At 41.0% G+C, this 26,834-nt stretch overlaps 1 protein-coding gene across 6 annotated transcripts in view; it reads right to left on the reverse strand.

The window, feature by feature from the left end:
- The window catches only part of ARB2A (ARB2 cotranscriptional regulator A), a 792,581-nt gene that overhangs the window by 669,507 nt on the left and 96,240 nt on the right, over nt 1-26,834 (reverse strand). For all 6 annotated transcript variants that reach the window (XM_063964011.1, XM_063964006.1, XM_063964010.1 and 3 more), the window contains 2 exons: nt 13,455-13,520; nt 2,726-2,917 (listed from right to left, as the gene is read on the reverse strand). In XM_063964011.1, the coding sequence (XP_063820081.1) occupies nt 2,726-2,917; nt 13,455-13,520 (258 nt within the window). The remainder of the gene's footprint in view (nt 1-2,725; nt 2,918-13,454; nt 13,521-26,834) is intronic.

Below are 26,834 nucleotides of genomic sequence, written 5' to 3' on the forward strand. Positions count from 1 at the left end.
TTCTTTGTTAGGTGCTGTGGAACCCTTGTGGCAGGATATAAATAACAACAGGAAGATGCAGTGGGTGACAAGGAGAGGTAGTGGATGATGGGATAGGCAGTGGGTGACCGAGAGGGCAAAAGGAACATGCAGTGGATGACAGGGAGAAGTGGGTGACAAGGAGAGGCAGTGGGTGAAGGTATAGGCAGTAAGGGACAGAGAGGGTCACAGGAATATGTAGTGGGTGACAGGTAGAGGTAATGGGTAAACACAGCAGTTGCAATTCCCTCAGAATCATTTTGGTAATAAATTCCACAGGTCATATAGTCCACCCATGAAAGGTACAAGGTGAGGCAGCCATGTTGGGCGCACCATGTAGTATTAGAATAGGTCACACCCAGAAGAGATGACACAAAATAGGGTGGTTTCAGTGACCTAACGCTCGGAGTGTATGGTCCTAACACAATTCAGCCCATCCACGAGCATACCAGCTAAGGCAGACATGTTGGTCGCACTACAAAGGTTACACTGTGTGGAGATAAGCCATACAAGGACCCAAGGCATATATGTGAAAATTGACATGTGTGTAATATGATATACCCTGTATAATAATAATAATAATAATAATAATAATAATAATAATAGTTATTAATACAACACTTTTCTCCCAAAAGGACCCACTGTGCTTTACATTTGCATTAACAACACAAAATACACAATAAGCTTAATTAAATGTATTCTGGCAGCTTCAGAGCTACACAGTTTGTAAGTAACAAAAACACATTATTCCAGTGGGGTATAGGTGTTATTAGTCTTCCATGTTTAACAAGGGTAAAATTGTGCACATGCATAGTAAACTGATAGATCATATTCAGCTTTGTTTTACAAAGCAAAAGGTAAATTCATCTACATACTAAGAGTAAACATTTCACTACATCAACATTAACTGGAACATAGTGAAAGGACATTTTGTACATCCACAATGTAGGCGTTATGAAGAAAGCAGCCTTTGCGTTTGTTTGCTAGTATTTACTGTATATCTGGGGCACTACAGCGAGAATGAGACCCAAACTTATTGACACAACAGAAAGACAAGTAATTGGTTTATGTATCGAATGTTAAGAAAAACAAAATACAGTGTGCTAAGAGAAATGATTTCACTCAAGCAGTTTAAGTTTAGGATGGTTGTTTCCTCCCAAACGAGAAGACAATGCACCCATAATCTCAGACAGAAAGGCTCTCGTTATGCTACTAACAAGAGAGACTGACCACGGCAGTGCAGGTTAGTAACACTGTAGACCGTGTTTGCCAAAGTGAGTGTGTTCTATGAACCTTGCAAACATCTCACTAATGCACGCACCCAAGAAATGCAAATTCAATCAGAAATGCCAGTTTGCAGTACCCGCGGTGAGGTTGTGTGGCTTTTCTACAAAGCGCAACCTGGAAGAAGTGTGTGAAAAAGTGGGGAAACCATTTACCCTCACAAAAGTGACAAATGAGATAGCAGGACAAAAAAAAAAAAAAAAAAAGGCTCTTAGTGACCATAGCGAAAACATTGCTGTTTTTTAAGCATGTTAAGTGGCTGATTTTTACACTTTTTGTTAATGGTGAAAAAAAAACGATAGCCATCAAGTGTTTTTCATCAAATTAAAGTGTTTCTACAATTTTGAGGTACACGAAAATATCTATAAAGCAATATCTCTGTGTTTTAATACAGATTTGTACAAACTTTTTTAACAATCATTTGTAAGTTCAAAAACCCTTTTACTATCATCAATACCACATCTCCACGTACCTGTCCCACATACTTTAACCCATTATTGAGCTTTTTTGAGAAATTCTCCTGGAAAAGTCTTTATTGGCAGAATTATGTTATGTTATCCCCTCCAAGTCCATGGTTATTCATTAGGAGCGGTGTATCAGAAGTTCTGCACTGTGTACCAACATTTTTACCTAAAATAAGGATTTTCCCTACCTTTTCTCCTGCTCAGGGGGCTTGCACAAAAAACACATATTTTCACTGAAGAAGCAATGCCAGTTTGGAATTGAACTGCAGATGTAACAGGACCCAATGTGTACCTAATTGGACTAACTCCAGTATGAATGGAAAGTAAATATTGGGTGGAAATATCCTTTCACATTATGTTGTAATAATTTAAGTCTACCAATGTGAAAATATAAAAACACACACAAAATAAAAAAACATCACCTCTAAATGTGTGGACACACGGTGAGATCCTTGCTGTGCCTGATTTTGACTATGCGATTTCCCTTGAACTCCCCCAGAGCACAGATTTTGACCATCTGTGCTTGAGATTTTGTCTATGTACGATTTTGACTAAGTGCCAATTTTGACTATACTTTGTACTAGATAGTACACTAGATAGTCAAGATTGACTTGCCTGCACAGTCTATCTTTCCTTGTGATATCTGGCCCGCTTGTTTATGCATGCAAGCCAATATGGATAATATCATCCACATTAGTATGAGGGGCTATGGGGCTGGGGGGAGTGAAGAAACTTCACTTCCCCCGTCACCACCCCCACCCCCGGGTCCTCCGTCGTTCATATCGGCCGTCGGGTACCTCGGCGGCACATCGCACTGTGTGTAGGGGCCCATAACACCTTGAGATATGCACTAACTTTCCTTAAGATTTTGACTATATAGTCAAAAGCTCACAGTTATCTCAGAGTGTGTACACACCTTAAGAATTGCTGCAGAATGAATGTTTTTATGAGTCACTTACTTTCATCGCTCTCTTGATGTAAGGGATTTGTGTTCCACTGTTTAAGTCCTCGTTTATTATAAGTCTTCTGGCCCACTGTCCTGCCCTCACCACTCCACTGCCATGGATTAAAACCAACATTTTGTCTGGATTTGTCATTGCATCCTTGCTCATGAAAATAAAACTCTTTGGTTCACTTTCTGTTGCATCTATCTGGAAAGGAATAGACATTTATACGCATGAGTAATTAACATTGTACTGGTATAGAAGTAACAGCTTATACTAATTTTTCCATATATAATGCAGTGCAAGGGAACTCTCTATTGAAGTATTATTTGCCCAAGTTACAGCAATAAATGCATCAAATTGTGAGTCCGTTCAATCAATACAAGGAGATGGACGTAACAAAAACACAAAAAGTTACATAAGAGTATAGTATTATTATTGAAGTTACTGGTTGCCGCCACACCGTAATAGCCAGTGCTACTAACAAACAGCGATGCTGAAATGAAAGACTGGGGGTCATTCCGAGTTGATCGTAGCTGTGCTAAATTTAGCACAGCTACGATCATCTTCCCTGACATGCGGGGAGACGCCCAGCACCTGGCTAGTCCGCCCTGCATGTCAGTGCCGCCACCCCCCCCCCCCCACCCCCGGACAAATACAAAAGCATCGCACAGCGGCGATGCTTTTGTATTTGTTGAGTAACTCCCAGGCAGCGCAGCTTCTGCGGCTGGCCGGGAGTTGTGTGTCACAGCCGCCACGGCACGCCCCCCCAACGGTCCGACCATGTCGACCTACTGTGTCAACCTAAAGACCGGATACCATTTTATCTGTTTCTGTCTCAATTGTAGAGCACAATGGTAGTTGTTGACGCTACATAAATAAAAGAAAAATAATATTGTTAATAATAGTATACACTATTAAATTGCAAATTATGTCCATGTATTTTGTCTTATTATTTAAATTAGGATTAAAGCTAAGCAGTAGTGTAAAAAGTTTAAAATAATTATAAATACAGAAAAGTAAAACCCAAACATGATTAATGTATTTCCTCGCTCTTAACATAACTCACTCTTTTGCTCCACTGAATGTAAAGAACTTCACTGATGGACTTATTTGGAATTTGAACTTGACCACCAGAGAAGCTCACCTGGTTTCTCCTTGTTCCTCATTACCATAAATAATGATATGGGGTTATTTTAATTAAGTTATTTAATTCTGGTCCCACTTAGGATGAACCCTCTTGGCCATAGGACCATGAGAGCCACTTTATTCAAATGCAGTTGTTCCACTATCAGACTGAATTATGGATCACACAGGGGCCTATTATTACAAATGGTAGGATAGTCAAGCTGGTCAACAGTCACACACATTGATATTAGCAATATATGGTTCACAATAGCCACGTGTGTGACCAACAAGAAGACGCCATACAGATGTTTCCACTTACATCATGGGTCTTCAACCTGCGGCCCTCTAGCTACTGTGGAACTACACATCCCAGCATGCCCTGACAGTTTTGCCATTAAGGCAGGACATGAGGGGGATGTGTAGCTCCACAACAGCTGGAGGGACACAGGTTGAAGACCCATGACTTACATCTAGCCTACCTGCACATACCCATTTCGTATGCAGATAGAGCCGCACACGCACAGTGACTATAGGCATGCCACATATCATTTTAATCAGTAGTGTCTGCTTGTGTGTCCTATTTGCATAGTGATGCTAATAAGATGCAATTTCGTCAAAAAAGACACCCAACGCTTTCGGCGTTACACCAGACCTGTCAGCTCACTCACGCAAGGCATCTCCCGCTACATGACGTAATGAGGCGAGATGTAGGAGGACACATCTGTATTTGGTATTCGGACACTCACTCAGTGCACATGGGGGGCGGGAAGGGAATGCACCTGAACATACTTGTGCCACATTGGATAGAATCTTTGAGCTACTCAAAAATATTTTCAATTTCCAAGTGTAAAATACTTCATGACACCCTAAGTGTGGGGCATTCAAATATAAATCACACTGCTAAATAGCAGAGATTCTCAAATAGATTTATTTGTCCAGGTCTCCTCATTATTTGAAAACTCTCGTATTGTAGTGTGTGGGAAGAGTAAAGCATCATAGAAACATAGAATATGCAAGCAGATGAGAACCCTTTGGCCCATCTAGTATACCCTTTATTCTTTTATCCTTTTAGTAGCTTCAAACCTATTTGATCCCTAGTTCTTTGTAACCAAAATGATGAGTTTCAGCATGTGCAGTAAGAGATCGCTGTGAGGGATCTAAGTGTTTTGGCTATACCGTGATATTATTGGGTGAGTGGGTAGTGTTAGTTTGTATTCCACTGATACAGTATAATACATATTACAATTTGAAATACTTGTTCCAAATCATTAAGTCCTAATCTCTTTACATCTTAGGTCCCTTTCTGATGCACTTTTTCTATGAAGCCTGATGCAACTTATATCCCTTTCAAAATGGCAATGACGGGTTGCACTTGGGAGCCGTACACTGTGCTTCCCAGGTGCGACCCACTTCGCGCACTTTCACAGTGGCGTCCCCAATTCGTCATATTGCAGGGTTGGTGACGTCAGTGGTGACGCGCGTGGAAGTGGCGCTTGAAGATCAGATAATCTTCAAGCACAGCCTGTTCTAACAGTGTGAATGGGAAATGGATCGCATCGACCGTCAACCCGCTCACACTGCACAGCGACCAGGGTTGAAACCATGTTCAACCCTGGTCACTACCAGGGTTGAAATACTGAGATATTTCCCCTGGACCCTTTCAGACCGTACAGCAACCTGGGTTATGCGCGCTCATGTGCAATAACCCGTGTTACAAGCTGGCGGTCTGAAAGGGGTATTATATTTTTTCTGCAAAGAATAAGCACAATAGGGTAATATTGTGTAGTTCAGGTGGAGTCCACAAAAATGAGGGTGTTTACGCTATGTAAGGATAGCTGGTGAGCTTACCTGTTGTAACTATGTATGGGGCTACGTACGTAGTCAATGGGTATTCCAGGTTCCTCAAGAGCACCTTTTATTTACTTCAGCCTCAGCTCCATTTTTATGATATACTGGTCTTATCATTTCTTCAATGCCCCGTGGCCTTTCGCTGATGCTTGTTTAACAACTCATGAGCGGCTAACCCAATTCTCTAGCAGATTTGTCCTTCATTTGTGCAATGAAGATTACCACCTCGCTTCTTAACATTATTCTATTCTTTACACAACAAATCATTTCCTCTGACATTTTACATTTCTCCGTTTAAAAGTCCTAATTAAAACTTCATACAACAGCAATTTGTATTTTACTGTGGTAATTCATTAAACAGAGCTTTCACTGAGGAACGTCCATGAAAGGTCAGGGCTGAGCACAACCTTGCTTTATCGACAAATCAACCAATAACACATTTAGTCCTAAGAGCAGCAAGACTACAGAAAGCAATTTGTATCTATTAAAGCTGCATAGTATAATGTGTGTTATTAAACCCCCATGAACTTTAATCTGCTCTTTAAAAATAGAAGAAATTTAGCAGGTCCAAGGGCATTTCAACGAAAACAGGATACTTAAACGTCGCTGGTGCTTCGTAGATCGTTGGTGACACTGAACCCAAACATTCAAAAAGGGACAGAAATACAGGATGATTTGGTTCCTGACCCTGAAACTGCTCTACATCTCTACCCCATTCAGGTCTTCTCTCATCAGACCTATGTATATATATATATATATATATATATATATATATATATATATAGCCAAGTGTTGGCAGAATCTCCTTCCTTCTTCCCTACTTTTTTTTTTTTTTATAATGTTCATTAACATTTTGATATGAAAATTGCTTCTGTACCTTATTCATTCTCAGCCTCCTCTCATATTATGAAGTGGTTTGCTTACCATGAATATTTTACAGACGGTAATGGTGCCTTGTTGCTTCATAAACCTCATTTATCAGCTACCATTCAGTTTAAATGAAAGCATAATCCCTATTTTGTGTGTAATTTATCTGTGTACTACTCTTTAATGTTTTATGTTTTTTTTCAATTGCTGGTCTATAGTTCTATTGGACTATATTCTATAATGGATTTCCAATATGATCCCTTTTTGCTGCTTCCCCACACCTTTTTTCTTTTCTGTACACCTAAAAATGTATACTATTTTTAGTAAAATTATTGCTGATAGAAAACCAGAAAAAAAAAACTAATAATTTCTCACGCAGATAAGGATGATTTTTTTTTTGTAAGGTATTGTCCAGTTTTTATTTATTTTTTAACATGTTTTTTATTGAACATAGCAAAATTTACAGAGTACAATTCAGATCAGTTGGCAAAAGTGACAATCCAGATGGGACAAAATGTCCGCACAAGTACAATAACGCATGGGCACATACACTCATAATCATGTAAAACAGTGTAAACTGCAACTAAGTACCTGCATCAGTATAAACTTGCAAGAAATAATTTCAGTATCAGAAAAAGGAAAACTAGTTTTTCCTTGGTACATATAAAAAGTATAAAACAAAACAAAAAAAACAAAAACAAACAAAGGGAGGGGAGTAACTTAGTCCTCCAAGGGGGCAGCCCCAATCCCACATACTGTATTGTTCACTTTTTAACACCATAGGGGTCTATTCAATTCAAGTCGGAATTCCCGACTTGTTGGAAAAACGGCAGTTTCCAACAATTTAAGGTCGAATCCAGATTCGACCTATTCAAACAAACTGCCGTTTATCCGACAAGTCAGAAATTCCGACTTCTTGGAAAACACATGGATCGGCGGATTAGCCGCGGATACACGTGTTTTGTCGGATTCGCAGCCAAATCAGACAGGTTTTTAGTTCCGTTTCCGACAATGTCAATCCGACTTTAAAAAAAAAATCGGATTGGCATTGTCGGGCATGGCCAAAACCTGTCGGATTTGGCTGCAACTTGAATACTGAAATGCTGGATCCTTTCCGTTGGAAAGTATCAGACATCAATTGAATAGACCCATAATTACATATTAGGTATCAGGTCTTTATGCAGCTGTGTCCTCTTACACACAATAGTCCCCCTTAGTACGCATGATCCATGTGTAAAACCAATACCCGTGATGTTAAAGTCGCAGTCTAGTGGCTTTCACAGGTACTGCCATGCGAATAAGACACAAGATGTAAACAAATATATGGTACGCTACTCATCTCGGAGCTTCTCCCGTAAGGCACATAGAGGCATAATGTATGAGGACACATCTGTAACATCCGTTTTAAGTTGTGTTTTAGGCTAGAACTCTAAAGAGAGAGTAGAGCGCAACCAGTGACAATAAAGGATATAATGAAGTGTTTAGAATTTATTGGTTTCATTTAACTTGCAAAATTATGTAATAACTGGTAAGGGCCTATTTCTTGAGTACCAAACTGACAGATGATGTAAGCATTACATATGGTTCTTAAAGACCAGGTCAACCTTTTTAAAATATAATATTAGGGTTCACTTTAGGTGCAGGATGCTGATCAGTGAGGAAGGCATCTAAAATTTTGCCCTTTAAAATTACAATATGCCTTCCTCACTGATCGACACAATGCACAGACCTGATCGCTGCTGTGCGTTTTGAACTGCGCATGCGACGGCTGTCTTAGCCCTGCAATCGGCTCTGCCTGACTGCCAGGCAGAGGTGGTCGCTGGACGGGAGGGGGAAGGGCCGGCGGCGTTTGGTCGTCGTTTAGGGGGTGCGGTCCGGGCAATGCAGGCATGCCCGGACTGTTGAGGGGCATGCCGCGGCTGCGTGGTCACACGCAGCCGCGGCGACCCTCGCAGCCACGAGTAGTGCCTGCCAGCTCGCAGGAGCTGCGCTGGCAGGAAGCTACTCTTCCAGTACAAAAGCATCGCCACAGTGCGATGGTTTTGGACTTGTGTGGAGGGGGGGGGGTTGGGCCTGATATGCGGGACGGACTAGCCCTGTGCTGGGCGTCCCCCCACATGTCAGTGTGCCTGACCGTAGATGTGAGAAATTTAGCACATCTACGATCAGGTCTGAATTAGGCCCATAGAGTGAACACAAATAATACTGTATGTCCCATAAGCGACCAATACTTTAACAAATAGAACTCACCTATTTAACAGGTACACTTTTCAAGTTACCAGTATTAATAGACACCTACAGTAGTTAAACAAAAAAGCAGCATGGAGGCTGCGCTAAATTTGTTCAATATGACAACAATGATGATGTATCTAATATTCCACAATTTAATAATAAAGAATTGATACACTAAAGTTTTAGGATAAATACACCATAAAATGCATGCATCAATAATAAAAGGTTAAAAAGCACAAATACAATAAATGAATCAAGGGTTAGGGAGGTAAGCAATGTCCAATGTAGTAATGAATTACCGCTAGAGGATATGGTGCTCCGAGATTTTTAATGGTGAGCTCCTCATGCAATACGGTAGGCAAAGTTCATCGGTTCAGCTTGTTATTGAGAATCCTCCAAGTGCAAATGATAATCTGGATTGAAGTAGGGGATGGTCCGGTCTTCCAGCAGTAGGTTCCTGGCGTGGGTCCCTGTACACCTGACGCGTGTCGCTGCAGTCAGCTAGCAGCTGAAAAACCCACGCCAGGAACCTACTGCTGGAGGACCGGAACATCCGCTACTTCAATCCAGATGATCATTTGCACTTGGACGATTCTCAATAACAAGCTGAACCGACGAACTTTGCCTACCGTATTGCATGAGGAGCTCACCATCAAAAATCTCGGAGCACCATATCCTCTAGCGGTAATTCATTACTACATTGGACATTGCTTACCTCCTAAAAATCTGCCTATGCTGGACTTTGATACTTTTGGGGAAAAATTTTGGAACGGACTTCCCATATTTCAAGCTTTTTTCAATTCCTGGCGGTTTGGGTAACCCTTGACTCATTTATTGTATTATTTGTGCTTTTTAACCTTTTATTATTGATGCATGCATTTTATGGTGTATTTATCCTAGAACTTTAGTGTATCAATTCTTTATTATTAAATTGTGGAATATTAGATACATCATCATTGTTGTCATATTGAACACATTTAGCGCAGCCTCCATACTGCTTTTTTGTTTATCTTTGTGGGAGTGACTTCCCTTATATTCTTGAGGCCGCTGCTTGGTAGAGAATCCCATACCCATAGCGCCCGAGCACCCCTGGGTAACCAATTTCTTACACACCTACAGTAGTTAAACCTAAATTACTTCCAGACAACTAGTGACCCCTGTGTACCATAGCGGTATAAGAGAACCATGGTCAGAGGATCTAAACTGCCAGTGCAATTAAAGTAATGACTATGTGTAGTTGGGGGACATTTCTGGAGATCTTAAACAAGGTCTTTGTATCACCTAGGAAAAAAAAGTTGCACTTGCGTAAAATAAAAACACTGCCTAAATAATAAAAGTCTTTTAGGAAAAGCACAGAAGAACAATAGAAAGAAAAAGCAATGCAAGTCATAAATGTTACAGCTAAAAGAACACAAATGTAAATGTTTAAAGATCAGAAACTGTGGTGTGCTGCCCAATGTCAATGCTATAGATTCACCATCTGCCATCTTCTTCTCACTGCCCCAGTGTTTCCCAAACCTTGCCCCCTAGGCCCACTCACAATCCAGACATTAGGGATATCCCTGCTTCAGCACAGGTGGGTAAAATGTAACTACCTTAGATAATAATTAAGCTACCAGTGCTCATGCATGGATATCCTTAGTACCTGGACTGTGAGTCGCCATGAGAACAAGCCTTTTGAAACACTCCACTTCCCCATATAGCCTGGTATCAACTAAAACGTGTGTCACCAGCACAAACATTTAGGACTGGACAAACAAAATAACTCGGATAGATGTTCGCATGGCGCAGTAACAGCTGTATCTACATGAATAGAAAACATGCAACACATCTCTCTTATTGCTGACCTGACAACTGTTTCTGTGGCTACCAAGTTTTCGATGTGGGCACCTAAATAGGGATATTTACTGCATGGTGGTTAAAGCCAGCACAGTTCCTAAAATCATTTGTGTAGGTTATAAGACAAAAAGTATGGTTTTTGAACGACTAATAATAATACACGCTCAACAACATTAACCATTGCACTATGGGGGTAATTCAGAGTTGATCGCAGCAGCAAATTTGTTAGCAGTTGGGCAAAACCATGTGCACTGTAGGGGGGGGGGGCAGATATAACATTTGCACAAAGAGTTAGATTTGGGTGGGTTATTTTGTTTCTGTGCAGGGTAAATACTGGCTGCTTTATTTTTACACTGCAATTTAGATTTCAGTTTGGACACACCCCATCCAAATCTAACTCTCTGCACATGTTATATCTGCCCCCCCTGCAGTGCACATGGGGGGTAATTCCAAGTTGATCGCGGCAGGATATTTTTTAGCAGTTGGGCAAAACCATGTGCACTGCACGGGGGGCAGATATAACATGTGCAGAGAGAGTTAGATTTGGGTGTGGTGTGTTCAATCTGCAATCTAAATTGCAGTGTAAAAATAAAGCAGCTAGTACTTATCCTGCACAGAAACAAAATAACCCACCCAAATCTAACTCTCTCTGCACATGTTATATTTGCCTCCCCTGCAGTGCACATGGTTTTGCCCAACTGCTAAAAAATTTCCTGCTGCGATCAACTTGGAATTACCCCCATGGTTTTGCCCAACTGCTAACAAATTTACTGCTGCGATCAACTCTGAATTAGGCCCTATGTTCATTTAGTGATACTCCTTAGTTAACATAAAATGTTCCAGTACAGGAGACTCTGCCTTGAGATACATGGCTATTTCTTCCTGGCGTTCTATGCTGAAAAAGGACCTTAAGTCGGGCTTTGTGTCAAACAAGCCACAAGAAGAAAAACCAAGATCCACAAAGCAACACAGACAATGCGTACTACCTCACTACAAATGATCACTGATCTCTGCCAGTGTAAGAATTACTCTGCTGTTGAAAAAAAAGCATTAGACTTGTTTTTGCTTTCATCTTCCCCATAATGGGTTATAAATCAAATATCCATCTTTGATTGATGCAGGGAAGAAAGAAAGGTTAAAAAGAAACAAAAAGAAAACCCCCAAACCGCTCCTGAAGGGTTGAAGACTGTATACATAAAAGAGGTCTAAAAGGGAACTCCACAGAGATGTCCAACCAGGTTATTAAAAAAATAAGCTCAGCGTTACAAAGGCCAGTTCAAAATGATCAGAACCTCAAATAAGAATAATTTACATTAACATAGGGTTTATACAGTCCTTTAAAAAGGTGTTAAGAGGAATGCTTTTAGACTTCAGGACATCCATTGTGTGCACCTGCAGCCTAGCATAAAAGATCTGCCTGCTATCTCTATGGAGGGACTACCAGGAAGGAAAACGCTACTGCACTTATTTATCTATGCTTTTAGGGCTATTTTATTTCTGAATTAGTACACAATTTCATTCCTGACCCTGGGCCTAATTCAGCCCTGCCCGCAGCAGCAAATTTGTTAGCTAATGGGCAAAACCATGTGCACTGCAGGGGGGGCAGATATAACATTTGCAGAGAGAGTTAGATTTGCATACCTCCCAACATGACCGTCTCCAGGAGGGACACAATGCTCTGCTTCTGGACTTTTCTCTTCATTTTTGACTGCCAGCACCTGTGTTGAACAGGTTAATGGATAAGAAAGGCGTTTCACCAAAGGTGATGGCAATTATAAATTAAGAGGGAAATCCAGGAGCAGAGCTATCTATCCCTCCTGGAGAGGGTCATTTTGGGAGGTATGGATTTGGGTGGGTTATATTGTTTCTGTGCAGGGTAAATACTGGCTGCTTTATTTTTACACTGCAAATTAGATTTCAGTTTGAACACAACCCACACAAATCTAACTCTCTGCACATGTTATAGAGTCCTAACTGCAATCCAGTGAGACCGGATTTTCTTTAAGTGAAGTGAAGTGCGGTTTATTAACCTCCATAAATGAGACAACCTCCTTTAGAGCTTCTGTAACTGGGATTAGTACAGGTTTTGACAAGTCTCTATGTGATACCCCATTAAAGTACCCTGTACCTTGACTTTCAGGGGGATCCTGTTTGAACCTGCATAAGTGAGAACCACTATAAGTGAGACAAACACTTCATGAATCCGGATACGTTAGAAACCGGATAAGTGAGATACCTCTGTAAGTGAGATTAAACGTGCCGTCCCTTGACATCCCACTTAACTAGGTTCATCTGTATAAGCCATTCTCATTAGTTTTGATTAGGCAATAATAAGTAGCTCTGTTTATAAGCTATTTTATTGCCAAACGTTAAGTTGTACAGCAAGCTGACGTGAACTAACTGAATGGAATAAGAAAAGTTACACCGACACACATAGGGGGGGTCTATTCAATGCCTGTCGGATCCTTTCCGACGGAGAGGATCCGGCAAGTCAGTATTCAATTAGCAGACATTTCCGACAATGCTGATCTGACGTTTTTTTAAAGTCGGATCAGCATTGTCAAAAACGGTCCAAAAACGTTTGGAATTGGCCACTAATTCAGCAAAACACGTGGATCTGCGGCTAATCCGCCAATCCACGTGTTTTCCGACAAGTCGGAAAAACGGCAAACCATTTGAATAGGTCAAATCCTGATTCGACCGAAAAAAGTCGGAAACTGCAGTCTTTCCGACTTGGCGGCAATTCCTACAGGCACTGAATAGACCCGTAAGGCTAGTCATTAATAAAATATTTTTTTGAATGTATGAAATTCTTCCAAAAATTACTTACCGGTAAATATACCTTCTGCAGACTGCAGTCCTTTTCCAGTAACTCATATACGTGCTTTGTTATAATCTGTCAAAAAATACAGTATTGGATTAACAAACCCGAATATACATGTAGAATATAATATAACTTGATATTTGTTATATGCAATTCAGTTAGACTGACGCGATCATGCTACGGATAATAAATGGTCTGCATAAGATACATGAACACCAACTAGCTGCATAATAGAACTTTGTGTGGTTTCTACTTTAAAGGGTGAACACACAAAAAGATCTTTGAAAACTGCCAAACTCTGCTGAAGAAAAAAAAAACCCCATCAGGTTTTATAATGTAATTTATGTAAGATTGCCTAAAAGCTTTCAAATAAAATACTGACGTACATTGCAAAGAAAGGATATTCATAGGAAATGGATTTTGGGGGGAAAAAAAAAATCATGTAGTGTTTTATTCTCACTCAGTTACCGTCAGCTGTACGCAGCAGGGAACGCCATTTTTGGGTTGCAACCAACATATTCAATCTATCATCTCATTAGGGCCTACTGTATGTTTGAGGTCTAGTGGCTGCTTCCACTGTGTGCAGCTGACAGGTACTCCCGAAACTGAAAAATAAACTGTTCACAACCTTATTATCATTGGGGGTAATTAAGAGCTGATCGCACGCTGCCGATTTTCGCTGTGCTGCGATCAGGTCTCTACTGCGCATGCGTATGCACCGCAATGCGCATGCGTCGTACGGGTACAATACGGATCGTTGCTGAGCTATGGATTTAACGAAGAATCCATACGCATAGCCGATCGCAAGAAGATTGACAGAAAGAGGGCGTTTATGGGTGTCAACTGACCGTTTTCTGGGAGAGGTAGGGAAAACGCAGGCGTGTCCGGGCGTTTGGAGGGCGGGTGTGTGACGTCAATTCGGCACCAAAAAGACTGAAGTGATCGCAAGGGCTGAGTAACGTTCAGACCTACTCTGAAACTGCACAAAATGTTTTTGCAGAGCTCGGCTGCACAGGCGTTCGCACACTTGCAACGCGAAAATACACTCCCCCGTGGGCGGCGACTAAGCGTTTGCACAGCTGCTAAAAACAGCTAGCGAGCGATCAACTCGGAATGACCCCCATTAGTGTAATTAAATCACGTACAGCTGGTAAGTTTCTCCTTATATACTGTAAGAGATTGTAGCAGCATTCTTTAGGACGTCTAATCGTTTCTCTAGCAGGAATTTTCTGCTGACTTGCATGAAAATACTTTTGAGTGTCTTCACGTTCAAGTAACAAAAATAGGTCGAGATATACAGTATAAACTGTGATAAAGGACTACGCTGATTGCAGCATTTTGTGGTCAATGATACATAAGTTAAAATCAACATATTCCAGAGACATTAGATTATTTTTTAATTTCCTTTTAGTAAATTAATTTATGTGGCTATTAGCATGTGCTTTCTTCTGTCACTGAAGCAGGTGTTCATGGAGAAGTCATTTAATTGCATAGTTAATAATTTTGGCTTTTAAACAGTTACATCATTTAGTCAGGATTTTCAGGCACACGTACAATTCTGATAGGAGCACTGAGTAAGAAGACTGGATAACTGGTTATAATGGCCTAAACCAGTGCTATTATAAGTATTTGCATTTAGAAGAACATGCATTAGTGTTTATAGACATTGTGAGGGGTGGTGAAAAGCATTATGGTGGGCTGCTTGTTGGACCACCCTGGTTCATTTATAAGTACAGGACTGAATTTTGTTTTCATTTATTTAAGGTAGACTGAATACAAATCTGACCGATAAGGGGATGGAGGAGCGGGTACTAATTACCTGAGCCTGGGCTTGTTTGAGGGACCCAGTGTCAGCCCGGGGTCAGCTGCTAATGGGGAAATTGCCCCCCTGTGCAGCGCCAGTGACCCCTGTCTTGAAATGTTCTTTTTGAGGGGACATGGCCACGCCTCCCAGTATCTGATCACGCCCAGTCTGTACCAGGGCCTGTGGCAGTGACCGTGCATGCAGCAGATTGTAAAGTGCCAATTTTGTTCATTGTTCTATCAGAAAAGTCCTCAGTTATCAAATGATTACTTTTGCCATCACTGGTTCAGTATATACTGTAGAGGTGACATTCACACTGTGCATCTGATGCTACGGAGTAAGCAATTAGGTTGCAGCAGAATGAGAAATATGGAAAGTCTGTCTCACTGTACCATTTTAATGTATACTTTCTAGTCACCCTATATGTTTTTTTGGGTTTAAAAGTCTAAATTAATGGCTGATGTTACAAAACGAAATCTTCATAACTGACAGAATTTGTTATTTTGGTGAGATGAACTGGAGGACAGATCTGAGGAGAATGTGGGCATATCAGTACCATGGAGGCGCTCTACAACTCTGCATCCACCAGGACATTGGTGGTGTGTGAGAGGAGCTGCCTTGTTAATTTGTACTAGGCCCCAGGATAGGCGCTGTCAGTAATTTGTTTGAGGCCCCAGGATAGCCCTGGTTAAAGAATGTTGGGTAGATAAGGGGATGAGCAGATATTCTGAAGGATGAGTGGAGGAACAAAAGCAAGGAGACCCTTCTGCTTTGGTACCAATAATGGCCTGCTTCAGTAAGACCCATGATTTTGGCCTTCTCTCCCTTCATACTCCCTCCCACCCCCTATGGTCGGCCAATGATAGTCGCCTCTCCTCTGCCCTGGTCACTGCTTCCCATGCTCGAGTTCAAGATTTTGCCTGTGCTGAACCCCTTCAGTGGAACGCGCTCCCCCGCTCCATGAGACTCTCCCCAACCTTGCAAAGCTTCAAACGGCCACTAAAAACCCACCCATTAATCAAAGCCTACCCTTCCGATGCATAACCTAGTCCTGAGGCTGCTCCTCCATCCCCCTGCCTCATGCCTTGAAAATCTCTGCTTTGCTTACATATGGCCATCGGGCTACCTCCCGCTTTGTTGCACCTCATGTCATCTGTCTGTCGCCCCTTCCCACTAGATTGTTAGCTCTTCAGAGCATGGTCCTCTTTCCTCTTGCTGTCAAAGCCCTCTACTCGACACATTTCACTCACAGCTCTCTCCTACTCAGCGACCATCTTTACCCGCTTTTTCTCCTGCTGGTAAAGGCTCATCTCTAGCTATGGCCGCCAGCCCCAAGTAGTACGATGATTACTCCCTCGCTACTTACATCTTAGCTGCATTATGTTTTGAGAATTGTGGTGCTCTTTGTTACCTGTACTCTTTTTTTTTTTTATATATATTTACTGTAATGCTAAGTTTTGTCTCCCTGTACTGTCCTTTGTACGGAGCTGCGAAACACTTGTGGTGCCTTACAAATAAAATGTAATAATAATAATAGTGGAAGTTCCAATATGTTTTGTACATTCAGATACCTCAAAGCTCAGCCATTATTGGCAAGTAGGAATAACTTGGGGTGGTCTTCTGTTGAACTTAAACTTATATGCAACCACTAAACTATTTTTTTGAATAAGCAGTGCTTATCTAGGAAGATTATTTGCAAAGTCAAATGGTATATAGATCAGGTAGAAGCGTTGTCATTCTTATTTTAGCTTGTTTTTCATACTTGCTCAGGGCAGGATGGGAGTAAAGGCTTTTACCTCTTATATTAACAACTCTAATTGACAGCAACACTGGGCAGTGTTACACTGTGGAGATGCAACTTGAAGCTCAGATGCCAAACGAAAATTAATTCTAGAGACAGCAAGGCAGGTGGGACAATAAGGGGTTAAAGCTGCTATCTGTTATGTACTATTTGGGGTAGAACTGCATAATAGCCATGATGCAATTCGGCAATACTCCAGCAGTATCACTTTCTGGTGGTAAAAGCACATTTGTAAGACTTCATCTAGTTATTTGCTTTCAAATAACTTGTTTTTTTAACCACACGCTGGCAATATAATCAGCATTTCAGAGAAGAGATTAGCGCTTCACCACTACTCAATTACAGGTTTTAAAGCAAAGGCACTAAGATGTAAACTATTCATTTGTGGCGACATCTAAAAATACTGTTTGCTCAAAACCGCGTTGTTTGCTCATAGCAGTGAGATAACAGTCTGAGTACTTTCACTGTATCATTTAGTACCCATCAAATCCTCCTCATCAATATAGAGGCTTCCTGCGTATCACTTTCCTTTAAGCAACGCAAGTAAAAAAGACCTGTTTATTCAACACGTGACAAATCCTCAAATAAAATATAATATTTTAGAATTGTCATGTATTCACATTAAGTAGGCCCTCTCTCATTAACAACAAAACAAAACTCTATAATGACCATAACGCAAAGAGCAGTTCACCATATCTCTGTACAGTTAACAATCATCATCCAGGAGTATGCCAGACTGACCAGGCCCTATATGCTGGAATGACCAGGCACTATGCCGGACCGACCAGGCCCTACGCCAAAATGACCAGGCCCTACGCTAATTGCAAAACTTTTCCGGTTTTGCAACCAGCGTGTGCAGCTAAACTAATTTAATCACTGTTCCCTCTGGCAAAGGCGACAAGCTGGCCCATGTATATTCCTTAAAAGTCTGCATACTTAAAAGTGCTTAAGGGGGCAACTTAATTAGCTGTTACGACGGTTCTACGGCACCTTGTGCCCACCAACAGCGCTGCGATGTTGCGGTAACGTAGGCCTAATTCTCAGGGATGAATGCAGCTGAACATTGCAGCCATTCATGCCTGGGAATTGACTTGAAAATCTTTTTCAACTTCAGATGTCTACAGAAGGCCTTCTGGAAACCAAGTAAAATTAAATGTTATTCACATCTTGAGCAATTCTTGTAATAAACACCTTTCATCATTTATAAAACCCCAATTGATTTTTTTTTTCTTTAGATAAGGCCATTAGTATTGTGAGGTTTCCTTTCTACTACAGTCATTTTATCCTTCTTTGTATAACATTGCTAAATACAATAACGCCTAAAGGACACAGATAGCGAAGCCGCCTTCTAGATTTTTAAAAAGCCTTCAGAGTAACAATTCTTATTGCTTCAAAGAGTCCTGTAGCTGAGAGTACGAAGGAGTCCAGGGAATGGAAGAAATCTGCTGGCAGGTGGGGGAAGGTTTTGTTCATGTCCTTAACAAAACACAATAAAAAGATTTATTGTCTATAGGGCACATATTAAAGTCCCACAATTTAACGAGGAAGCCGAATCATACTTCGACTCTGGTGATTTTTTAATGCACTGGTACAGAACTACATGGAAGGAGAAGCCTGGAGAAAGCAGCCAGGGCAATAGGTCTTCTCCTTTCAGGAGAAATAGCTGGAGAGGACATATCTGTGTTACAAGTTCCAGGCTGAAAAAGTTTTTGTACAAACTCTTACAAATGATTCCTTGTAGTAGATACGCGAGCAGTTCCAATGCAATGTATCACGTTATAACAAACCACAGGACATAACAAACAGCAGTATTTGCAGACTATAGCATTCTTGTTTTAAAAAAATGACATTTAATATATTTAAAGTAAGGCCCATTTAGCAGAATGTGCAGGGTCAGTGTCTGGAACCCCGGCCTTTAACAAGATGCTCAGCCACTGGCACTTAGAAACAGCTATTTTCCTGTAATGGAGGAAAGGGATTTACAATTACAGGTTGAGTATCCCTTATCCAAAATGCTTGGGACCAGAAGTATTTTGGATATGGGATTTTTCCGTATTTTGGAATAATTGCATACCATAATGAGATATCATGGTGATGGGACCTAAGTCTAAGCACAGAATGCATTTATGTTACATATACACCTTATACACACAGCCTGAATGTCATTTTAGCCAATATTTGTAATAACTTTGTGCATTAAAAAAATTTGTGTACATTCACACAATTCATTTGTTTCATATACACCTTATACACACATCCTGAATGTCATTTAATACAATATGTTTAATAACTTTGTGAATTAAACAAAGTTTGTGTACATTGAGACATCAGAAAAAACAAAGGTTTCACTATTTCACTCTCACTCCAAAAATTCCGTATTTCGGAATATCCCGTATTTCGGAATATTTGGATATGGGATACTCAACCTGTACTACAAAGACAATGTTACCAGATGACCTTCATCTGCTTGGTCTTTCCAGCAATCCCGAGGCATATAAGTGGTAATGACGACCTTTCTTTCCTTATAACATTCACACTTAGTGTTACTATGCTATGCCATCACAATTTTTATTTACTGTTAATTTATCCAAAATTGGCTTTTAAAATCTTCTCTCTCTCTCTCTGCCACTAAGCAGCCTACTAGATGGATTCAGTATAATATGCCAGCTGATGGAATGCCGGCAGTTGGAATATCGACACAGGCATCCCAAGAGGTGAGGGGTTAAGACTGTTCCCCCCCTCTCTATTATACCTCCCTTTCCGCAGCCTAGCCCTAACCTCACCCCCCCCCCCCCCAGGTGGCGCCTAAACCTAATAACATAACCTGCCCGCTCTACTTATGGGCGCGATGCCGGATGTTGGGATTCCGGCATCGGCATTCTGATGGCTGTCAGGATACTGACAGATGTTGTTATCATGACCACATCCCTACTAGATTACCAGACAATGAAAGCCTAATTTAGAAAATGTGCCTTGGATATTTAATCTTTAAATAAAGTAAAACAAATACCAACAAATGCTTCAGTACTTGGTACATTATTTCAGATGTAGAACATGGTTCTAAGTATTTTTTTACTGCAAAGTGCTGTGAAAAACTTATGGTGTTCTGGTTTACTAACAATAGGATAAAAAGAGTATCCTAATTTTTTTTTAAATGTTCCCCTGGGCTAAAAGATTCTTAATAATTATTGCTGAATTTCTCAGTAAGAAAATTGTGCTTATCTGTCATTCTTGGGGTCAGTTATGTGATGGTGGACAGGGTTGCACTTGTTTATCCATATACTGTATTTTTATGATTGGCAGCGACCAGCAGTGGTATTGCCATTGACCATATATCATTTGATTTGGTCCTGAAACACCAACCCGTGGCAACCCTGTAGGCATACCTCCCAACTGTCCCGATTTTGGCGGGACAGTCCCGTTTTTCACGGTCTGTCCCACCCGCGGGTCACAGTGTCCTGCGGATGGGGGGCAGTTGGGAGATCCCCCCCTGTCACTCGCTGCTCTGAGCAGAGCAGCGGTGAAAAGATGTTGTGGGCATGCGCACAGCGTCTATTCCTGGCAGAGAGGGACAGGGGGCATGGCTAGCAGCTCTCATAGCGCTGTCCATGCCCCTATAATGAAAATGGAGGCGTGGCCTCGTGGCAAGGGGCGTGGCCTCGTGGCAAGTGGTGCGATCTCAGGCCTTGCCTCTTTCCAGTAGGCCATACCCCCTGATTTTGGGCATGTGCCTTCTGCGCGCAATGGTGTTCCTCCTCGGCCATCCGCAAAGTTGGGAGGTTTGCTGCAAGTGTACCGTTACACCCAGTTTGACAACCACTGGTTTAAACTGTTTATTAGAATGTTCTCAATGAAAAATTGCCAATAAAAATAATTTCAATCAGCGTGCTAGAACTGTAGATTATCAAACAATACACCAGGTACGTACTGTAAGCTCCTCAGCAAAATAGCATTTCTAGCAGCATTTGCGAAGAGGTACAGTATGTATGGCTAAAACTACTCAAAGTTCCAATGTATTAAATCTACTTTCGTTTTGTGGGGGACCAAGGCACACATTCTAGTAGTATGGACTATAGATATGAAGACCAACAGAAGATAAAACCACTGCCTGCCTGGTACATAGTGTAGCATAAGGATGGGCATATTCTAGTGAGAAAAACCACTTTAATCTAATGAATCTTCAATAGCATCATTATTTTCCTATTTTAAACAAAATCTAATATAAAAAAAATATATATATATTAGTCCTGGTTAGAATTCATTATGTTAATATTAGTCAAGTACCTTTCCTACAAACCATTTGCCCAGCCGGTCAGATTCCTAAAGCCTCCGATGGCCTCTCAACTATCAGCTGCATTCTAATCCTGCTCATTTGCCTAAAACAACCAGTTTCCTCTCCCCAGTATATAATCTGCCTGCACTAGGACATATTGAGGAGTACAGAGGGACAGCAACAGCACCCCAGCTGAATCAGGTGAGAGAACCTACAATGAGGACATTGCTGTGCCAGAGGCCTCTAGAACCAGGCAGAACATGTGAATGGGTAAGGTAGGTACAGAAATTCATGCTAAAGTAAATATCATAAACAAACAAAAAATTTAAGTTTAAGATATAGTTTTTATAGGTAATAAAATAAGTACTACAGTATGTGGTGCAGGTTTACTGGAATTAAAGACGTGTCTTCCTTTGCAGAAAGTAGCCCTTCCTCACGCTTCGCTTTAAAAGCAACACGAAACAACAAAACTGAACATTATCAGGTATCAACCATAAGGTAAAATGCCCTATTTAGTTTTAACAAGCGAAGTATTGTCTTCCCACTTCACTACAGCTGACGCACATGGGGCCTAATTATCATCTGAGAATAAAATAAGAAAGAGCAAGTAACTGCGCACCTTGGTGAAACCAAACTATACTGCAGGTGGGGCAGATTAATATGCAGAGAGATTTAGAGGGCATGTCCAAACAGAAATCTAAACTGCAGTGTAAAAACAAAGCTGTGCAGCATTCGCAGGCTACATGCAAAAGCAGCCAGTATTTACCCCTCATACAAAAACATGTATGTATTTAACATAGAATTTGATGGCAGATAAGAACCACTTGAAACATCTAGCCTGCCCCTTTTTACGCTTTGGAAACCTCAACCCTATTTTATCTTTAGTTCTTTGTAAGGATAATCTTGCTGTATGTCTTTCCCAAGCATGTTTAAATTGTTCGACTGTCTTTTCCTCTACCCCCTCCGGTGGGAGGCTATTCCACCTATCCACTCCTTGCACTGCTATATGGTTTGTCCAGGTGCACAGTTACACAAAACTCAAACACTGTCCTCTTAAGGGGGTAAGCACGGATCTCTCCTTGTGTATGCCCCATAGCGATAGTGATGCGCGGCACAATCTAGTAGATCGACCCCACCCCCCTTTCGCTCAGCACATGTCGCACTGTGTGCTGGGTGGGGGGAGAGATGTGTGCTGAGCGTTCTGTGATAGATCGCTCAGCACACATCTCCCCATGTGTACCCCCTTTAGATGGGAAGGGGCACCTCCCTGCTAACCATGAAACCTGCTGCATTGCAGTGAAAGAGTATGGTGGACTTATTTAGTTTAACACCAGTTATTTCATGTTCCTGTTCGGCTCAGCAGGACAAAACATTACACTGTGGCTTTACTTGATCTTTAACCCCTTTAAACCCTTGGAATGGTCACAATCAAACATCAAAATCAGTAATTTGTTTATGCAGTATTCACAGAGATTATACTTCATTCCAGAAGAGTGGGAATTTTCAGAAAATACCATTGGTTTGCTTATACCTCCCAGCACTGCAAAGATCATCCACCCAAACTGGCCAAAACAGTGACTGAATCAATGTAATAGATATTTATGAGAACGCATATAAAATGTAAAGAATTCCAAGTTTAATTCACACATAAAACATAGGCATATAAACAATAAAAATAGGCTGCTAAACACCTCCCATGGAGAATTGGAGCATCATTTTTAAGCCATACGGAATTGTCAATGTTATTTGATATAAGTTAATCCAATACCCAATGAGGGTAATTCAGAGTTGATCGCAGCAGCAAATTTGTAAGCAGATGGGCAAAACCATGTGCACTGCAGGGGGGGCAGATATAACATGTACAGAGAGTTAGATTTGGGTGGGTTATATTGTTTCTGTGCAGCGTAAATACTGGCTCCTTTATTTTTACACTGCAATTTAGATTTCAGTTTGAATACACCCCACCCAAATCTAACTCTCTCTGCACATGTTATATCTGCCCCCCTGCAGTGCACATGGTTTTGCCCAACTGCTAGCAAATGTCGAAGTCAGAAAATATTACAAAACACACATTACATACAAACACCACATAGGTGGCCTCCGTGTGCGTGCGTGTTCGGCTGTGCGTGCACATATTCGCAAATTGCGTTTGGTCGCTCCCGCGGTCCTGCGCATTAGAGCGTGGTATGAGTAATTACAGTGGAATTTGTACTCTCATGGAAAAGCCACAAAGACATATCATAAATCTAATATATATATATATTGTTTAAATCCCACACTGTCTGCTTTTTCTTCTAAATAGTATGAAGATCAGTCACACATAAATTAAAACTCCCAGAGACTAAAATACAATGGCCTTATTTACACTAAGCTTTGAAATTCTATGAAGAAGGCAAACACCTTTGTTTACTAGGATAGCCGAGTTTCTATTTAAAACAATGAGTACTGGATTGTCATTGTCTCACCTGAAGACAAAAACAAACGAAGAGACAATACCCAGGAACCGAAGATGTAAGAAAATCAATTAACAATAGCTAACCAAAACACAAACCAGACATTTAGAAATCTAAGATATTAACATTCACAGTCTAAACTCTTGGAGATGTATGTATTTGTGTATATATATATATATATATATATATATATATATAATTCCTAACAAATTGTGATAGCAGGAGTATGTGTGTGTGTATATATATGTGTGTGTGTGTGTGTGTGTGTGTGTGTGTGTGTGTGTATATATATATATGTATATGGATATATGTGGATATATGTATATCTTGAGGATTGAAATAATCATATCATGTGTGGGATCATATTGTTCAGAGTCACGTAAACATTAATCTGGTGGGAATAAGAACATTATTATATATTACGACATTAAGTTATTAATAATACCAGATTTATGTATGATTAATGTGATTAACTGGTCATGGGGCGGGAACTCAGATGCAAACAACAGAAACCACATCTCAAGTCCTAGCCATCGCCCACTTCTTGAGCTGACCAATGGTCCCCGGTGCACAGGATATGTCCCACCCCCGAACCAATGGAAGAAGAGCACACAGTGTCTATTGTATTATGTTTTGATCTACTGTATAAAGAGCCAGCTGCAGGCCAGGTCACTATCACAGACTCTGAAGGTCATCACCCGTGATGACCGAGGACCGGACCGGGTAGCGCAAGCGATTCCAATCGCGTATGTACATTGACTGTAGCCATTATTCTGTTATATATTGTCTTGTATTGTAGTGTATAATTTGTATTGTAAACCCCATTTCAGAAATAATCCACTGTGGTGTCGGAACCCAGCGGTAAAATCACAACTGGGGTCGTGTGCTCATTGCCCTGCTAAGGTTTAAAGTGTATTATTATTATTGCATTGCATTGCTGTAGAAGGTTTAAAGTGTGTCTCTGGGTGTGTACGTGCTGTGAGTACTTTGTACCGTCAGCGCGGCGTGTGTACGCAAAGTCCGTACACTGTACGGGACTCTGTACGCTAATAGCGTAAAAGGTGCGTAGAGTGTGAATTAAGTATAGCGGCCGCAGCGGCTAAAGGTTTAAAGTGTATTTACAGTGTGTTTAAGGTATAGCTTTTATTCCTGTAAAGATAAATCAGCATTATCAATTGGGGGCATCGTCCGATTTTCCACATTTTTACTGCTTAACAGGTCACAAGCAGACATAATCTATCAGCATAAGGGTGGACAGCGATCCTACGTATCCTTTTCTTGGTCGGTGGATACACTGAAAACCCTACTTAATTGCTGATTAGATGGTGTCTGCTCTGTATGGTTTGTAGGGATGCTGGTAAGAACTCATAAGGTAAGCAGGAAAAAAGCAATTTAAAATCTGTGAATTTATTTTTGGCGCCAAATGCGTACACAACAAAAGCGTACACCCATACCCTGTGCATATTCTCCCACATTGTTGCCATAACACTCAGATTACTAGATTCATAATATAAATATTAAGGAAGTAAGTGTAAAACACAAACGCAGTCTGGCCAAGTTATAAAGGTTTATACAGAAAAGAAACTGTGTGGCGTGTTAAGTGAGCGATTATAGTTAATATTGCTCACATTTATAGAAATTGTGTGAGTTGTTTTTTTGCGTCCGCACATTGGTACACGTGGTACGGAACGCGAGGACAGCGTACACAAAACGTGCACGTAGCGCAAGGCTGCACACGTGGCATAAAGGTACGCACGGTTGCGTAATTACGTAAACTTGCATAGCGTTGTGTGCGCATAATAAAACCACACGATAGTTCGTTTAGTTTAAAGGTGGGATAGTAGCCACGCTACAATAACACAAGATTGCCAGCTTCCAAAGTTTAGTATAAAACCCTTATTTACTGTATTGCCTCTGGGAGTAAAGCTGCTTGTCTGAATGATAATTTTCTGTACAGAAAAATAAAGTATATCTGAGTGAGCGAGTGCAGGAGTGAGTGGATACTAGTAGAGACCCGGTGGCGTAGGGTTCGCAATCCTGCGTTATTAAAAAAAGTGGACTAGGTGGTCTTGGTGGTCTGAGTGGTATCCCATACAACTCTAGGTGGTCTACTAGGTGGTCTACAACAATCGTAGGGCATATAGATAACTAGTATCTATAGGCTGTGCTATTGCATCACATGTCCGTTTGTTCTGCATAGCGCAACGTGATATTATTGTGTCACATTTGCGGTGGAAGAGCATACGCAGACTTGATTGTATAGACAAAGGGGTTTTTCTTTGATAACTTCGGGAACTCTCCCTGGTGGGCTTCACTGGAAAGGGTGAAGGATAGTTATCTAATTTCTCTGTTTTTCACCCTACAAACAATTCCAGTTGAAAGATACCGAAAAGGAAATTTTCACTGCCTCTCTCAGGAAAATATTCCAAACAGAACTTCCACCGAAAGAAATTACGGTGTAAGGTCTGATAGGAGCCCTAAGTTGGGTACATTGCGATCCGCTACCAACAGCGTATCGTTGTATTGGCCAGCGTGGGCGCGAGCGAGTGGAAGGCGCTCAGGTATACTTCCACCGTCTACTTATATTAAGTATTTTGGCGTTTGTGGGAATTTTTTAAAGGTATTAGAAGAGACCCACAAATATGGGAGCCAGTTGCTCAAGTAAGAGACGTTTAGACAGGGTTCAGGCAGAATTGTGGCCAAAAGGCTCAGCAAGGTTAATCATGTGTGAAAAATATGGTTCACACACAGAAGGTTTATGCAATGAGTGGATATGTATGACCAACAATGATAGGGAACCAGTCCCTAGAGTGAGCAGCTTTGAACCAGAGGTATTACAGAACTTAAGGTTAAGGATATGTCTGATAAAATCCAAGAAACAAAGGATTAAACATACAGACTGTTTAAATTTATGGCAACAGGAGGGGGATATGCAAAAGGCATTAGCTTGCGCAGCAGGTTCCAAACCTAACGGGAAAACAATGGCGACGGCACCACCACCATATATTGTTCGGGAGAAAATGGCTACAGGCAATGATACATTGGTACAGAATAA

The sequence above is a fragment of the Pseudophryne corroboree genome, chromosome 1 (genome assembly GCF_028390025.1).
Source record: "Pseudophryne corroboree isolate aPseCor3 chromosome 1, aPseCor3.hap2, whole genome shotgun sequence".
In the NCBI taxonomy this organism is placed as follows: Eukaryota; Metazoa; Chordata; class Amphibia; order Anura; family Myobatrachidae; genus Pseudophryne; species Pseudophryne corroboree.